General features: G+C 54.2%; 1 protein-coding gene across 1 annotated transcript in view; it reads left to right on the top strand.

Moving 5' to 3' along the window:
• The window catches only part of nup210 (nucleoporin 210), a gene marked incomplete at its 5' end in the record, with an annotated part of 29132 nt that extends 18206 nt beyond the window's left edge, over positions 1-10926 (top strand). The window contains 16 exons of the mRNA XM_084445251.1: positions 575-754; positions 877-957; positions 1043-1174; positions 1424-1582; positions 2036-2127; positions 2343-2517; positions 2640-2815; positions 5411-5631; positions 6209-6345; positions 7175-7292; positions 7411-7557; positions 9588-9838; positions 9952-10156; positions 10290-10409; positions 10605-10673; positions 10802-10926. Of these exons, the coding sequence (XP_084301377.1) occupies positions 575-754; positions 877-957; positions 1043-1174; positions 1424-1582; positions 2036-2127; positions 2343-2517; positions 2640-2815; positions 5411-5631; positions 6209-6345; positions 7175-7292; positions 7411-7557; positions 9588-9838; positions 9952-10156; positions 10290-10409; positions 10605-10673; positions 10802-10899 (2361 nt within the window). The 3' untranslated portion in view covers positions 10900-10926. The remainder of the gene's footprint in view (positions 1-574; positions 755-876; positions 958-1042; positions 1175-1423; positions 1583-2035; positions 2128-2342; positions 2518-2639; positions 2816-5410; positions 5632-6208; positions 6346-7174; positions 7293-7410; positions 7558-9587; positions 9839-9951; positions 10157-10289; positions 10410-10604; positions 10674-10801) is intronic.
• Positions 10927-13757: the final 2831 nt, after the last annotated feature.

Here is a 13757-nt window from a genome sequence, read left to right as displayed (position 1 = left end):
CTGAATACCATTTTGATTTGGTATCAGCCTCTCTCTAGTGTTTACTGTGTAACTTCCCAAGGATAACTGCTCTCAGCCAATCACTCCGAGACCCCACGTTGACTAGACTTAATGAAGAAACTGTCAGTGTCCTCTGGAGCAGTCATGTGCAACTGATAGTCTGCCATATTTATGTCTCTGTCTCCCTCCCTCTCTCTATATCTCTCTCTCTCTCTCTCCCCCCTCTCCCTCCCTCCCTCTCTCTCTCTCTCCCTCCCTCCCTCTCTCTCTCTCCATCCCTCCCTCTCTCTCTCCCTCTGTCCCTCTCCCTCCCTTTCTCTCTCTCTCCGCATCCCTCCCTCTCTCTCTCCCCTCTCCCTCCTCTCTACCTCCCTCTCATCCCTCCCTCTCTCTCCCTCTCCCTCTCCATCCCTCTCTCTCCTCCCTCCCTCTCTCTCCCTCTCCATCCCTCCCTCTCTCTCTCCCCTCTCCCTCTCTCTCTGTCCTCCCTCTCTATCCCTCCTCTCTATCCCTCCTCTCTATCCCTCCTCTCTCTCCCTCTCTCTCCCTCTCTCTCCCTCCCACCCACTTGTAGATCACCTCGGAGGGCGGCCCCCAGCCCCAGTCCAACATCATCTTCTCCATGGCCAATGAGAAGATCGCCTCCGTTAACCTGATTGGTCACATCAGGGGCATCGCCGTGGGCAACGTGACGGTGACGGGCCTGGTGCAGGCGGTGGACGCCGAGACCGGCAAACTGGTCGTCGTCTCTCAGGTAACGTACTGTACACCATACTGTACCTCATCCTCGACAGGCGAAACACTGTCGGACGCGAGTCCTGTCAGTCTGTCATCCTGTCAGTCTGTCATCCTGTCATCCTTCTTGTCTTCATCCAGGATGAAGTGGAGGTGGAGGTGGTGCAGCTGAGGGCCATTCGGATCCGGGCCCCCATCACGAGAATGAAGACCGGCACCCAGGTACCCGGCGCCCCCCCCGCAAAGAGTCACGTCACGGGTAAAAATCACGTCCACCGCGCTGACCTCTCCCGTCCCCTCTGCCCAGATGCCCGTGTACGTGATGGGACTGACCAGCAGCCACACCCCCTTCTCCTTCGGCAACGCCCTGCCCGGCCTCACCTTCCATTGGTCCACCAGCAAGAGAGACATCCTGGAGCTCCAATCACGCCACGCGGAGGTAGGAACGGCGCCCGCGGGCCGCCCCGCCTTTGAGGAGAGCGGGTCCCGCGGCGAGCCTGGCCGGCAATCACAGATCACGCCGATAAGGCGTGACTATTTAGCTCCCGCTGTCGGCTTGATCCCGTTTTATCAGATTGACCGAATCAAGGTGAACGAAATACGCTCGTCCGACAACACGGGGGGGTGAATAGGGCTCCCCCCGTCATCTGCGCCGTCGTAACACCCTCCCCTCCCGTCTCTCTTCCAGGCCGGCGTGCACCTCGAGCCGGAGCACAACTTCGCCATGAGCGCCACCGGGAGGAGCAGAGGCCGCACCGGTCTGAAGGTGGCGCTGAGGGCAACGGACCCCGCGGCCGGCCAGCTGGAGGGAGACCTCCGAGAGCTCACCGACGAGCTCCAGATTCAGGTAGCCCCCCCCCGTAGCGTCCCCCCCCCCCCCCCCCCCCTCCTCCTCCGGCTCACTAGGCTCCCTCTCCCCCTGAGGTCAAACCAGGACTCGGTACTGCTGCAGGGCCTGGTGTGTGGGTGTGTGTGTGGTAAAGGATTTATAGTTGTGTGTTTATGGACCTCTTCTCGTCCTCGTATACCCCAGCCTGGCACACTATAAACTACAGGGCTTAAACAGCGCGCAGATAAGATAAACACGGAACAGATTGGCGGAACAGCATTCAAGCTGAATCGCTGGATCACTAAAGTCTCTTTAGACTTTGTATGACGACGAGAGGGTTGATTAGTCTCCGACGAACGGAACGCACCCGGCTTCAAACCGAATGAGTCTCTCCTGTCGCTAAAACCCTAAACGGAGGGCGATTAAAAACCTCTAAGTTTTGAAGTTTTCCGTGTCCTGTCGTCAATCCAGGTTTACGACAAGCTGCACATGCTTAACCCGGAAGTGGAGGCGGAGGAGATCCTAATGGCCCCCAACTCTGTGCTCAGACTGCAGACTAACAGGTAACAGAGGGGTGCGTGGGACGCGCACGCGGCGTGGACACGCCCCCGTCACGCGTTGCTCACGAGGCTGTCAAACCTCCGGATCGCGTCAAGTGTTTTAGGAGACATCGGCCACACGGTGTGACAAAAACCAATCCCAGTGGCGATATGACGGTCAGGAATTAACTGTGTGTGCGTGTGTGCGCGTGTGTGTGTGCGCGTGTGCGTCTCTACAGGGACGGCGTGGGCGCGCTCTCGTACCGCGTGCTGCACTGCCCCGACCAGACCGCGGTCGCCCAGGTGGACGACGAGGGCCTGCTGTCGTCCGGCCCCCTCGCCGGCTCCTCCTCCCTGCTGGTCACGTCGCAGGAGACCTTCGGCGTCAACCAGACCCTCGTCATCACCGTCAAGGTCAGTTGTCATCATTATCATCACTGTCCAGGTTGGAGGGGTGGCCTTGAAATGACACCTCTCCTTTTTTTCGGGGAGGGCGGTCTGAGGACTGACCATCTCTCCGCGGTGCCGCCCCGCAGGTCGCCCCCGTGTCCTACCTGCGCTTCAGCACAAGCCCCGCCCTCCGCGGCGTCGGCAGGGAGGCGCCGTCCGCCATCCCTCTGGGCCTGGCGCTCACCTTCACCGTCCACGCCCACGCCAGCACCGGCGAGCAGCTGCACACCTCCAACACCCTCCTCGCCTTCGCCACCAACAGGTACGCCAAGACGCCGGCGGAGAATGTTCCGGGGGGTGGGTGGGGTGGGTGGGAGGAGGGGGGGGTGTCCAGTAGGGCTGTATATCATCTTGGTTTTCGCGATACGATACGCATCACGATACACAGGTCACGATTCGATACGATACGATACGTATTGCGATACACACATCATTTACTGAAAGATTTTAAGTGTTCAAGACTGAAAACTGAATGGCTCAAATGCACTATATAGATAACTCAAACTCAATGACTGGACAGAGAGCTAGCTAATAAATATTTTACATTTGATATCCATGCTTTTTAAACTGTCAACATTGTAGTATTTATGGTTTTTCAAAATTATTTATATGTATGCTTTTTTAACTTAATATTGTAGAATATGCTTTTTAAACTGGATTTAAAAATGTAAATAAAAAATAAAATAAAAAGATCGATACAGTATCGCGAGACTACGTACCGCGATGCATCGTTGTATCGATACAATCCTACAGCCCTAGTGTCCAGAAGGGGCTTCAAGTTAAAAATCCCCCCGTCCCCGTCCCCTGTGGAGGGCTTTGTGATAAACGAGGAAACGCGGAGGGCTCGGCGATAAACGGCTCAGGTGTTTTTACTCGCACTTCGACGTTCCCGAGCCGGCACTCCCAAAGCCGCCGGCCGGGCTGTTATCTAGTCGTTGCCGGCTGTGACGGGAGCGCCAGGCGCTCTTTTCCTAGGTGCTGTTTACGCAGTCTCCCTCAGCCCCGCCGGAGCGAACGCCCCTCTCACTCTCCGCCCCCCCCCCAGAGGAGGGCCGCCGACACTCTCTAACCCCTCCGCCCCGGGCGGGAAGGGGAGATTGAACCGAGTCCCTCAGAACGCACTCATCCCCCCCAGGCTGTCTAGTCATCCTCGGAGCCGGGCAGACATTGTAAATGGTGATCCCTGCCACGCGGCATCGATTTCAGAACTTCATTTGAATGCGCCGCGTGCGGTATTTGTCACGATATTGACCCGTTACAAGTTATGTACGCGCATCCGACAGGAACCGCCTCTCCCCCGCGACCTCCGAACCTCTGTCTGCGGACGCGAGGGGCCGCGTTACTCCCGGCGTGAGCGCGTAGATCTCCGTACGGCGGCGGTACATCTGTCCGCAGCGGACAAGCTGGCCGCCGAGGGCTTAGAAGCAGCCGGCGTAGCTCGGGGTGCACCTCATTAATTTGCAGGGCCGCTCCTCCTCCTCCTCCTCCTCCTCCTCATCTCAGGCGTAGTCGTTTCCACCTGAGCGAGCTAAATTAATGGGAGAAGTGGAGCGGGTAGGTGTTGCCCCGGCGACCGGTGACACCCTCCGCCAGCACATTAGATTGATTCTGCTACTTGGTTCTCACGGCGCTGACAGGCCCTCTCACAGGAGGAGAGGGGAGAGTCGGGAAGTGGGGGGGGGGGGGGGGGATAAGATGACTGGGCTGTGATGGGCCCCTGAGGGGCCTCAAGGGACCCGTCCTCTCATTCATGGTCACAGATCGATCACACACCTCCAGAGGGCAATTACAGGGTTTTGACTGGAGGTTAGCAGTGCAATAGTTGTAATGGTACTGCTACTACTCGTCAGAAACCGTTTAGAAAGGAGCACTTGTTCTGACGAGTACACCGACTACTGTACCCACGTTAAATGCAGTTAAGACGCTTTGGATAAAAAGCGTCTGCTAATTGACTGATGTAATGTAAAGCTGGTACTGTTGCAATTCTCTAAATATACAACCCAGACTATATTAAAAAATGTTAATCCTCAAGACTTCCTTAAAAACAACATTTCTTCAAACTCTTTCATGACAGTGTGTTATTGTCTGCGTAGAATGGTTTTGACCTACTGCCCCATGCAATTAAAATAAGGCTTTCAACCGATTCAAAAAAATGTAATCGAGTTAATCACAATAATTGACTGATTAATCCCAAGTGCTGGTATTTACTTGTATTTTTGGGGGAGATGAAATCCTACATGTGTGGTGTTCTGCATGACAAGTAGCCTGACACTCCAGGGCTGGAGCCAGGCTTGTTAGAGCAATCGGAGTGTGTGTGTTATCCAACCAACCTGCTCAGCCAGTGTTAAAGCAAATGTTTACCTGGCTGAAGTACTGTATGCGAAACGCAAACGACGTGTCGTCGTCTCACACGCCTTTCAGTAATTCAGCCTGGTAAACACTCGGGAGGAAGTCAGGGTCAATTTTGGTAATATGATTAATTTGAGATTTTAATTAAATCTTTTTAACGCTTTCAAAGTTGCCATATTAATCGTGAGCATCTTGGTCACTTCTGCCACTAATTTATCTACATTGATGTTGCACTGCATACCTCTATTTTATTATATTTTTTTATTATATTCTATGCCCTTTTGCCTTATTTTATCACGCAAAGTTGAGTCGGCTCTGAGACAAAGATTTTCATGAATCAATCAATCAATCAATGATTGTTATTTTGTAGTTGTTTTGCATTGTTGCATTGTTATTGAGTAGATGATAATAAACTTGAAACTTTGACGTTGACAGCCCTAAATTAAACATGATGCGTTCTAAATTCACGCTAGCCGCCCGTGTAACAGCCTTGTCCGTCCCTGCGCAGGGACGACCTTGTCCAGCTGGGCCGGGGGCCCGGTAACAACACCCTGACGGTGCGCACCCTCAACGTGGGCCTCACCCTGCTGGCGGTGCGCGACCGGGAGCAAGTGGGCGTGGCCGACTACCTGGCGCTGCCCGTGAGGCACGCCGTCCATCCCCGGGAGGCCCACAGGCTGGTGGTGGGAGACGTGGTCTGCTTCAGCGCCCAGATCCTCGGCCCAGACGGTGAGAGGAGCAGCTCCATCTTTAGTTTAGTAGTAGCAGTAAAACTTTATTTGCACCTCATCCCCCAGTGGGGCAATTATTTTGCAGCAGTAAAACCCACAAACAGACCATCACAACACACAGATTAAACAACAGAGCTAAACTAAAAAAAACAAACACTCTTCAACAAGCGTGTTTGAGTAGACGAGCTGGTTTTACATTTTGCTATCGGAATTTAGCAGCGCAATCGCTGAGGGTGTGAAGGTGTTTATGTGTTGGTTTTGGCTAGGGGGTATTTGAAGGGGGGGAGCCGAATGCGAGATGTGAGACGAGGTGTAGGGGGTGGACGCTGTCAGCCTGGGGATGGATTCGACTCTCCTTATCAGACAAGACTTTTCTGTCGAGAACCTGTGAATACCGCCGCACGCCAGTTCCTGCTTCTGCTCCAGATTAAGAGAAGCACGCCAGCCGATAAGAGGAGGAATAGAATTTGACTCGATAAAACGATCTGTGAAGCGAAGACGTCAGAGAGCGGTCGACCCCCGAACTTAGCCGGCGTCCCCCACCAGACAGGATGACGATATTCCGTCCCTCTTAGGGGCCCCGGGCACCTGGAGCTCCTCGTCCAGCGGCGTCCTGCAGGTGGAGCCGACGACGGGCGCGGCCGTGGCCAGAGACTCGGGCACCGTGACGGTCTACTATGAGATCCCCGGCTACCTGAGGACCTACAGAGAGGTAACAGCCTCCCACGGGAGCTGCAGTGCTCCACTAACGCGCACACACACACACGTGCGCTGTACCGGTGACGTTAGACAGATGATTAATGCTCTCTCGAGGAACGAGGTAAATGCCACGGTCCTTATTACACGACAACCGTATTTCCCCGGAGAGACAGAAGCCATCCCGCGGCGCGGCGCCCGTCTCATCACGGCGAGCCCGAGGGCGCCGTCGCGCAGTCCATCTCTGTCTCAGGAGGCGATTATGATGTACCCCATCATCAGTGGCTGATCCTGGCTGTGTAGGTTGTGCGCGTGCCTACGTGCGTGTGTGTGTGTGTGTGTGTGTGTGCGTGCCTGTGTGTGTGTGTGCGTGCGAGTCTTCCATCTCCTGCGGGGTGGATCGTCTTCCCAGGCGGAACAGATGGCGGCCATCTTAAGAGCAAGCCAGCGGCTCTGACTGCATCGCCGCGGGCGCCACTGTCTGTTCCTCCCAGCTGCCAGCGTCGGCTCGGCCCGTCTTCACATTAACATCCCTCCAATTAGCGCTAACAGGGACCGGGCCCGGGCCCAACGTCACCATTTCACGCTATCTGGACCAGCCGCTCGCCGTCTCCCCGGTCCCAGAACCGGTCCCCCTAACGCGACGATCGTTTCCAACACCGACCGGCTGTCCGCGGCGACGCATCTAGAAATAGAATAGAATAGAAATCTCCCGTTTTTTTCGCTCCTCAGTTAAGGAGAAACAAAATCGGTTAAAGCAACCCGAGGTTGTTCTGACGGGGCGTAGACGGGTTCGAGGGGGGGGCTTTCTAACAGGTGTGACTCTGTCCCGGCGCCGCGCGCAGGTGGAGGTGGGCGCGGCCAAGCGGACGGCGGTCACAGCAGCTACGGCGGCGGAGGTGAAGGCCGACAAGGAGACCAGGGTCCTGCTGACCACCAGAGAGAGAGGGACCCACCTCATCGGTAACGGTTATCATTTGGCTACACGGTCGTTTTGGTTTCACTGACGGTAACGTTTGTGTCTCGCCAGCGCCGGTTTGAGAACCGTTTTTTTTTTTTTTTTTTTTTTTTGTCCTCGCAGGCGCCTGTTCCTCCGCCCAGACGGACGCCATCGCCGAGCTCCACCCAGAGACCTCCGTCAGTTGCCGTCTGAGCTTCACCAGCGACGCCGTGGACTTCCCCGCCCGCGACGTCTTCCTCGCGCACACCAGCTTCGACCCCGGCGCCGGTGAGTCCCGCGGCGCTCCCGAAACACGCCGAAAGGCGGCGCCTGCCGGCAGTGAAACATGGCCGACGGCTCACATGACAGAACGAGCTCAGTCCTCGCTTTCCACCCGTGTCAGTGTGTGTCAGTGTGTGTCAGTGTGTGTCAGTGTGTGTCAGTGTGTGTGTGTCAGTGTGTGTGTGAGTGTGTGAGTGTGTGAGTGTGTGAGTGTGTGAGTGTGTGAGTGTGTGAGTGTGTGAGTGTGTGAGTGAGTGAGTGAGTGAGTGAGTGTGTGTGTGTGAGTGTGTGTGCTGGGCCTACTCCCTGTGACCTTCGCTTAAATGTGGTCTGACATTCCCATCATTAGACACCGGTTATAAAGCACTCAATATAAAGCGAGTTAGCGCATGCCAAGGAGCAGGTGAGAGCCCTGATGAGGTGATGTGTGTGTGTGTGTGTACGTGTGTGTGTGTGTGTGCACACCGCTCAAGCCAGGGCTGGGGGAACACCGTTGACGAGTAAATAATCAATACCTGCAAGCCTCATGAAAATGAATTTAGCATGGGCCATAAAAGGTGTCTGGATGATGTATGGAAGAGAGAATCCTCCCCCCCACACTTGATAGCAGAGGCCTAATTGTGTTTGGGAGCTTGGGCCTCCGCGCCTCCTGGCTTATCTCTTAGGGGGAACCGCAGGTGGTTTTGAACCAGCAGACAGCAGCCCGCTGGGACTCTGATAGGCGCTTGTGGAAGGACTATTTAATTTTTTAAATAACAATTTTTTTTTGCACCTGGCAGAAAAGAGTAGCGAACGAGAGTTTGCAACTATATAGCTACATAGTCCGAGATTTGGATTCAGGGCAACTTTTCGTCAGCGCGAAAAGCAATTTGTCAAACCTGTTCTGAGTGTGCGCTGTGACTCACACCCACATGCTACATTCTGTATTGACTCAGGATAATGGTATGTAATTATGTCTCTCTCGCTCCCTCTCTCTCTCTCTCTCTCTCTCTCTCTCTCTCTCTCTCTCTCTCCTATCTCTCTCCCTCGCTCTCTCTCCCACTCTCTCTCTCTCTCTCTCTCTCCCTCTCTTTCTCTCTCTCTCTCTCTCTCTCTCTCTCTCTGTCTCTCTCTCTATCTCCTATCTCTCTCCCTCTCTCTCTCTCTCTCTCTCTCTCTCTCTCTCTCTGTCTCTGTCTCTGTCTCTGTCTCTGTCTCTGTCTCTATCTCTCTATCTCCTATCTCTCTCCCTCTCGCTCTCTCTCCCACTCTCTCTCTCTCTCTCTCCCTCTCTTTCTCTCTCTCCCTCTCTCTCTATCTCCTATCTCTCTATCTCTCTCCCCCTCTCTCGCTCTCTCACCCACTCTCCCTCTCCCCCCCTCTCTCTCTCTCCCTCTCTCTCTCTCTCCCTCTCTCTCTATCTCCTATCTCTATCCCTCTCCCCCTCTCCCCCCCCCCCCCCTCTCTCTTTCCCCCCCCTCTCTCTCTCCCCCCCCCCTCTCTCTCTCTCCCTCTCTCTCTCCCTCTCTCTCTCTCTCTCTCTCTCTCTCTCTCCCTCTCTCTCTTAGAGACCTTCCTGTATAAGCTATGTTTCCGATGATGTAACATGAGTGTGGATGTTACATTACTCTGGTTCCATGAGTAACTCACTTTGTTGTATTTATATTATTTGCATTTTTGCACTTGTATTGTATTTTATTGTTTTTCTATATAGTACAATTGCTCGAAGCACTTTAAGCTGATGCCGGTCTCCACTTGGACTCCTCGTACATCAGGGACAGCGATGGAAATAAGTCTTGGACTTTTCGCTTTTATCCCTGACATTGCAGACATACTGTATGTTTTATATATACTGATTGTAATTGCTTTTGTCAAATAAATCAAATCAAAAAACTCTCTCCCCCCCATCCCCCTCTCTCCCTCTCCCCCTCTCTCCCTCTCCCCCTCTCTACCTCTCCCCCTCTCTCTCCCCACCCCCCCCCCCCCTCTCTCTCTCTCTCTCTCTCTCTCTCTCTCTCTCTCCCCCTCCCTCCCTCTCTCTCTCTCTCCCACCCCAGGGCTCTATGTGTGTTCTCTGACCCTGCGGCCCCTGACTGACCACCAGACCAGGATGCTGAGCATGTCCATGACCAGCCTGCTGGTGCGGGCCGGCGTGGAGGGCAGCGCGTTCTCCGGGGAGCAGGTCAGCGCCAGGCTGCCCATCGAGGCGGGTTTCTACTGCGATCAGGCGGAGCTGCTCCTCACCGGCCAGCGGCCCTCGGCGGAGTTCACCGTCTACGCCCCCGCAGCCGTGCTGTCCACCCTGGAGGTCAGCGTCCTCTCCCCCGTCCGCTCATTTGCAAGGGGGGGGGGGGGGAACCATTTGTGACTCACACTCGCCTGTCCCCTCCTCCTCTCTCCCCCCCCCTCCCGCCGGACCAGGTGGCGTCCAGCTCCCCGTCCATCGGCGTCCAGGAGAAGGAGACGTCGGCGGACTTCCCCAGCCGCGCCACGTACACGGTCAGCGCCGTCGACCCCCAGGCCGCCGCCTCCGCCTCCGTCTCCGTCGCTAGCCCCGCCTCCGGCCAGACCCTCGTCGTCACCGTGTCCCTCGTCCACCTGGCCGACCCCGGCGGCGGCACGCAAGGTCAGACACTCCCCCGCGTCTCTGTGCGCGCGCGTGTGTGTGTGTGTGTGTGTGTGAGAGAGAGATGGAGTGAGCAAGCAAAGGGATCCAGCTGTCCAAAGCCTTTATCTCATCCATCTCTGTGTCTTGCCAGCTGCTGCTCCCGTCGTTGGCGTGGAGGGCGGCCACTTCCTGCAGGACGTCATCGACTCCTACCAGATGATGTTCTTCACGCTGTTCGCCCTGCTGGCGGGCACGGCCGTCGTCGTCATCAGTGAGTTTTGACTTGTGGAACTATTTAGCGTGAGGCTACGGAGGGCGCTTTTTGGTTGATGTTTCTGTTCCTGTGTGCAGTGTGGCATGTTGACGTTTTTGTTTGTTTGTTTATTATTTGTTCTTGTATGCAGTGTGACGTGGGGATGTTTGTGTTTATTGTTTATGATTTATTCTTGTTTGTTCTTGTGCGCAGTGTGCCATGCAGCCTTTTCTCCCAGGGAGCATGCCCACCACCCATCCTTCATTCAGAGGACGCCCTCAGGTACACCATTTGGAATTTGTTTGTGTGTTTTGTTTGTTGTCTGTGTTTGTTTACGTTTAGTTCAACGCGGGGCATGCCGTCCGTTCGTTAACCGCGATGTTCCTGTCGTCGTTCCTCCTCCGATGCAGGTTTCTCTCCCGTTTCCACTTCCTTCAGCCAGATGAGCCCAGACCCAAAGAACAGCCCCAAACTGCGCCTCTTCTCCCCTGACTACAACTCCAGATAGAGCCCCTCTCCTGCCCCCTGTCCTGCCCCCTGTCCTGCCCCCTGTCCTGCCCCCTGTCCTGCCCCCTCTCCTGCCCCCTCTCCTGCCCCCTCTCCTGCCCCCTCTCCTGCCCCCTGTCCTGCCCCTCTCCTGCCCCCTCTCCTGCCCCCTCTCCTGCCCCCTCTCCTGCCCCCTCTCCTGCCCCCTCTCCTGCCCCCTGTCCTGCCTCCTATCCCTGCCCCCTGTCCTGCCCCCTGTCCTGCCCCCTGTCCTGCCCCCTGTCCTGCCCCCTCTCCTGCCCCCTGTCCTGCCCCCTGTCCTGCCCCCTGTCCTGCCCCCTGTCCTGCCCCCTGTCCTGCCCCCTATCCTGTCCTGCCCCCTGTCCTGCCCCCTCTCCTGCCCCCTATCCTGTCCTGCCCCCTCTCCTGCCCCCTGTCCTGCCCCCTGTCCTGCCCCCTCTCCTGCCCCCTCTCCTGCCCCCTCTCCTGCCCCCTCTCCTGCCCCCTGTCCTGCCCCCTGTCCTGCCCCCTGTCCTGCCCCCTGTCCTGCCCCCTGTCCTGCCTCCTATCCTGCCTCCTATCCCTGCCCCCTGTCCTGCCCCCTGTCCTGCCCCCTGTCCTGCCCCCTCTCCTGCCCCCTGTCCTGCCCCCTGTCCTGCCCCCTGTCCTGCCCCCTCTCCTGCCCCCTGTCCTGCCCCCTGTCCTGCCCCCTGTCCTGCCCCCTGTCCTGCCCCCTCTCCTGCCCCCTATCCCTGCCCCCTGTCCTGCCCCCTCTCCTGCCCCCTCTCCTGCCCCCTCTCCTGCCCCCTGTCCTGCCCCCTGTCCTGCCCCCTCTCCTGCCCCCTCTCCTGCCCCCTCTCCTGCCCCCTCTCCTGCCCCCTCTCCTGCCCCCAACCCTCCAGGAGAAGTGCCTCCGTATCCAGAGGAGAACATCAGGCCCTTACTGATACAATCTAATGTATTATGTTTCAGAATGTGCTCAGACAGAGGACATACTATATCTGTAAGGAGTTGAGGGCTGATGTTGTGTGTTTAAAAGCATGGTACATTATGTCTTACAAGGTCAGATTTTTGACGACTCAATATTAGATTTTACACTATTGCTTGGTCTCAGAATATGTTTTGGGAGATCTGTTTGCTCTGCCAGTTTTCTAATTTGTACTTATATACAAAATGATTGCTTTGCACATTGTATAGTTTTGCTTATCTGAGTGTGAGAATTTGTATTAATGGAGGATTTAATTGTTTGGAAACTCAGGAATATGACAAACCACTCCTCCTGCGTGGCAGTGTTCAGCAAATGTTAACGCGTGTATTTTGATTAAGCGGATACTTTTGTTAAATGTTTTGGTTAACCAATGTAGCATATTGATTATGTGAAAAGTTAAACCACTGAATCAATCCATCCTTTGATAGGCCCTCAATATGTGCATATGTTCAGGAAAATGTTCCTTCCATTGACTTTGGTGACTTTTATGTGTTCTGTTTTATTTGCCCATTTCTAATTGCCTCAGCACTGAATTATGAGCCTTATTACTTGCAGCTCCTCTGTTAATCACTAATGTGAAATAGTTTGGGAATGTGAACCAACCTTCAGTTTCTCACCACACACTCCTTCAGTTGAATGACTATAAATGTGAGCAATGTTATTGTGAATGGCTGTACCTGTGGGGCACACTCTGCTCATGCACTTCCAAATTTATGGACAAATAGTGTTGTTGAGGCATTGTTGAAAATGATACTATATTTATATTTGGGAAAGAAAGCTGTGGATATTGAATGATATTTATGTTTAAAGACAAATTCTGTTTTTCTGATGCTGACTGAGTATATTATTCAACTGATTTATTACCAAACGGTCTCTCCAATGTGAGTTTTGTATCTTGAATCTCGGCTGGCTCATATCTGAACATCCGTCACTGTCAGTAGTCTTACTATATACATGTAAATACTAGAATAACCTGAAACATTGGTCTGCTTTGAGTGAGTTTGAGTGAGTTTTTGCTTAATAAAATTTTTACTTTTTGAATTCTGCCCTGTGCCTCTTTTCATCTAAGCTCTTTCCTTGATTTAGAATTCTAAAGTCACACCTTCAAGGGAGATCAGAACGGTCTGTGAACTGTCTCACCAGCACACCTGTAGGGAGCACGGACCTCCAAGTCTGCCCTTTTTAGTTGTTTACAACAGTATCCGCTCACATCATACATGTTTTCCCACCTCATTTCCCCCGACGCGTGGCAGAGAGCGAGCTCCACTGTGCATCACACCTTGCTGGTTCTTCAAATGTCCCTTAGGTCCAGCCCTGCAGTCTCTACCACTGGATGAACACACACACACACACAGAGAGGGGATTAGGGCCGTCCTCCCGCAGCGCCCGGGGAACGGTTAGAGGTCCGAGACCGCAGATCAAACATTTCCCTGCCTGTCTGTGTCAGTAGTGCGACCGGAGATCTCTGTGGGGTCCCAGGCACACAGAGCTCATCTTTATGCCCGGTCTGGGGCTGTGGATAGCAGTTACTAGGCTGCTGCTTCCCCACCTGAGTGTAGAGTGTATTACATGGTGCATGATTCCTTGGGCTGAATCGACAGTTGTGGTGCATTATTAACTATAATGAGCTGGGCTGTGTGAAATGCTAATGTGGTCTTTATTTTTACATTTACATAGTGTTAGGGTGTCACAAAATCTTTACTGCATGTTGTCTAATTAAGCTGCCCTTTTCTGTTTCCAATTACTCTTCCCTAAGACTGCGTGAATTAAGTACACAAAACACTAGATCCATAAATGTGTATTGCTTCTGTAAGCTGGGAGATACCCTGCTTCCGCTGTCTCATATGCAAAATACTTGAGTCTCTGACGTCCAATTAGCCACTGTTTTCCCT

The sequence above is a fragment of the Borostomias antarcticus genome, assembly GCF_949987555.1.
Source record: "Borostomias antarcticus genome assembly, chromosome: 11".
Classification (NCBI taxonomy): domain Eukaryota; kingdom Metazoa; phylum Chordata; class Actinopteri; order Stomiiformes; family Stomiidae; genus Borostomias; species Borostomias antarcticus.
The sequence above is the reverse complement of the archived record's forward strand: the minus strand, read 5'-3'. Positions and strand labels throughout refer to the sequence as shown.